The sequence below is a fragment of the Etheostoma spectabile genome, chromosome 15, assembly GCF_008692095.1.
Source record: "Etheostoma spectabile isolate EspeVRDwgs_2016 chromosome 15, UIUC_Espe_1.0, whole genome shotgun sequence".
NCBI classification, from domain to species: Eukaryota; Metazoa; Chordata; class Actinopteri; order Perciformes; family Percidae; genus Etheostoma; species Etheostoma spectabile.
The window spans coordinates 9,833,745-9,836,687 of record NC_045747.1 but is presented as its reverse complement, the minus strand read 5'-3'; the positions used below and the strand labels follow the sequence as shown (position 1 = coordinate 9,836,687).

At 38.7% G+C, this 2,943-nt stretch overlaps 1 protein-coding gene across 4 annotated transcripts in view; it reads left to right on the top strand.

The window, feature by feature from the left end:
* The first annotated feature begins 1,191 nt into the window (after window positions 1–1,191).
* The window catches only part of LOC116702562 (transmembrane channel-like protein 6), a 9,820-nt gene continuing 8,068 nt past the window's right edge, over window positions 1,192–2,943 (top strand). For all 4 annotated transcript variants that reach the window (XM_032536844.1, XM_032536846.1, XM_032536845.1 and 1 more), the window contains exons 1-2: window positions 1,192–1,387; window positions 1,864–2,126. In XM_032536844.1, the coding sequence (XP_032392735.1) occupies window positions 1,338–1,387; window positions 1,864–2,126 (313 nt within the window). In that variant the 5' untranslated portion in view covers window positions 1,192–1,337. The remainder of the gene's footprint in view (window positions 1,388–1,863; window positions 2,127–2,943) is intronic.

Here is a 2,943-nt window from a genome sequence, read left to right as displayed (position 1 = left end):
CCAGTGGGTCTTGTGCTCTGTGGCTATAATAGAGCATGTCCTTCTGTCATGCGTAACATGTGGGCCTACACAGGAAAGTCAACACATGGTGACACAAAACAAGGAGAGCAGAGCAATGTTAAAAGTAGGCCTTTTATAGAATGGTCAAGATAGGAAATTGTTAATTAGTTTTTATGGGGAGGGAGAGTAAAATCTAAAGGTGATAATGCAACAGTGTGGAGGCCAACTGCCGCAAAAACCTCAAAGAAAAAAAGAACCATTGTGTAACTCTAGGCATGAGCAGTGTCTTTGAGCCCCCTGGTAGACTAAGGCATGAGGCTACTGGGAATGGAACATGACAGGGCTATTTATTTTACAAGGTGCAAAGGTAGGCCTACATATTTTAACAGATAAAAGATGTCTTTGAAATTTGCCAAAATACAACAGCACAGAGATGACATTCAATAAAACAGGCTTAAAACCATAAGAACATTTCCAAATCTGATGTTATTAATCCAGATAGGCTTACTATTAACATTAGTGTAATGTTAGTAGTATTCATTACTACCCTCAATAATACCCCTACTAACAATACCTCTAAGTAATAGTAACACCTATAAATATATACAATTTTAACATAAATAACAAAATAATAATAGTTAGATAAAAATAATAACATAATAATAACAAAAAATATGTGGTCTATGGTTATTTTAAGTTCCGCATTTATTTCAACCCCTAGAAAATCACACAAGGCATTTTGTTTAGTTCTGTTTTTTAAAGTTACGTTATATTTTGGTTTATTTCCTCTGGATCCTGGTTTTTCAAAAAAAGACCCTGACAATAGACTCACCCGGTGCTCACTTTAGGCAGTACTAGTCTAGTAGTGTTTTCCAACATTGTTGCTAGTTTGACTATTTGAACGCAGTGTTGTAGTTCTTGAATATGACCACTGGATGGCAGTGAACACTAATACACTCCGGTTAATCTGGTCAAACATCAACTCCACTTTTCATCAAAGCCGAGAAAATAATACCACACTGACACTTGCAGTGGAACTTGTTCAATTAGTATTACATTAGATATATTTATTTACAAGGTATGTTGGCGATTCTTTCGATTGCACTTCATCAGTAACAGGTGGATAACTTGGCACCAAATGCAAATATGGCACAGCTGTGATGAGACAGAGACAGACAGAGTGAGAGAGAGGAAGTCCATGGGTTTGGGTGTGGGTGTGATGGGTTTTGACAAAAAAGCCAAGAATAGCCTGCTTCAATGTTCAACAATGTGACTGATTGTAAAGTCTAAGCTACTGTGAGCTGTGTGTTTTCAACAAACAGAGGTCATTGAGGACCATGGCATACAGTGTCAACATTTGTCAAACGGATTCCGAGTCTGACTTTGAGTAAGTCTTTTTGAGAGTTTCTTTACTTTTTGTGGTTTAGTTGTACCCATAGACTGTATATGGTTGTATCCGACTGTTGTTTCCACTGCACATTTGTTTTTCATTTTGTCTTCGGAGGCACTAATTCAGATGTTACCATCAATAAACACTGATGGTTGACTTTTTTCTTTAATCAAATTGTGTTACTAAGACACTAGTTCAGTCTTCTTGATGTTCTCAGCTCTGTGTTATTGTTTTTTCAGGCATCTTGCTCTTAAGTATTTGGAACTGGAAAGCATTCAGAGACTTTCAAGTATCTGATTTGCAGTAGGAAAAGTTTTGTGTGAAATGAGAAATTTTCTGCATAGAAATTCTCCATGGAAATAAAAGCTATATTTAAGATGCAATGTGTCCCTTCTCCTACACTGAGGGTGCTCGGGGCCAAAGCCTTTGGGGACTCTGGGTCATTATTTGTTCTGATGGTTACTCTCCCTCAGGAACCTGGGAGAAAGTGAACCATGTCAGGACTCTTTCCAGCCTGTTGCAGAGCAAGCACTCAGCACCCAGAGGTGTCCTCAAACCCTACAAATGGACGTTTTTAGGGAAGACGCACGTATAAATACAGAACATCTGCCATTTACTGCAAGTGGCCATGTGAGAGATGCGACACTCGACAGGAAGCAGATAAACTCTCTACAGCGGCATCACTGGTCAGCTGCTACCTTAAAGGTCCTCGCCTCAATGCCCAGTTGCACTGCTGGTGAGATGAAACCTTCCTCTACTGTCCTGTTGGTTTCTTTGCAATGTTGATATCAGAATCAGTATTTATTGCCAAGTAAGTATCACTTACAAGGAATTTGCCTTGGTGGTTGGTACATATATAAAAACATATTAAACTTTAATATGAAACAAACAAAACAGCAACAAATATGACAAAAATTAAAGAAAAATAGCTTAACGTTAGAAAAAAGAGGCTGAACGGTTTAGTGCAGACTGTGCCAAAAATATATAATGTACTGTATGCAATGGTCAGGTGTATAGTCAAAGTGTGTAGATTAATGCAAAGTGTAGTGTCTACAGGTTGGGGGGGTAAGAATCAATGTCAGTGGGGGTCCAGGGGCCTTGTTGAAAAGGGTAACAGCAGAGGGGAAGAAACTTGTTTTGGTCCTGATTGACCGAAACCTCCTGATAGAGGAGAGAGGTTTGTGTCCGGGTAGTCTATATCAATGGGCCAGTTGTTAAAAGCATTTAATCTGGATCAAAATGATCCGGATTTGGAAATCCCATTTTTTTGCGATTCAGGATCAGGTAATCCGTCTTACTTTTATGTCGGTTTTTCAGAGCAACATTGGATTGGATTTACCCTGATCTAGATACAGTTTTCAAGATTACCAGTGCTCCAAATAGGACAACATATCACAATGTGGGCTACTAACTATTTAAAAAAACAGGTAGAAGAGCCAACACAAGGTCACTGTAAGTTTCCGTCCCCTTTCTTTCTGTTGGAATTTTAAATTTGGTGAATTTACGAGGACTATTGTTGACTGTTCCTCAGATCTCTGGAGGGTAAATTGAGA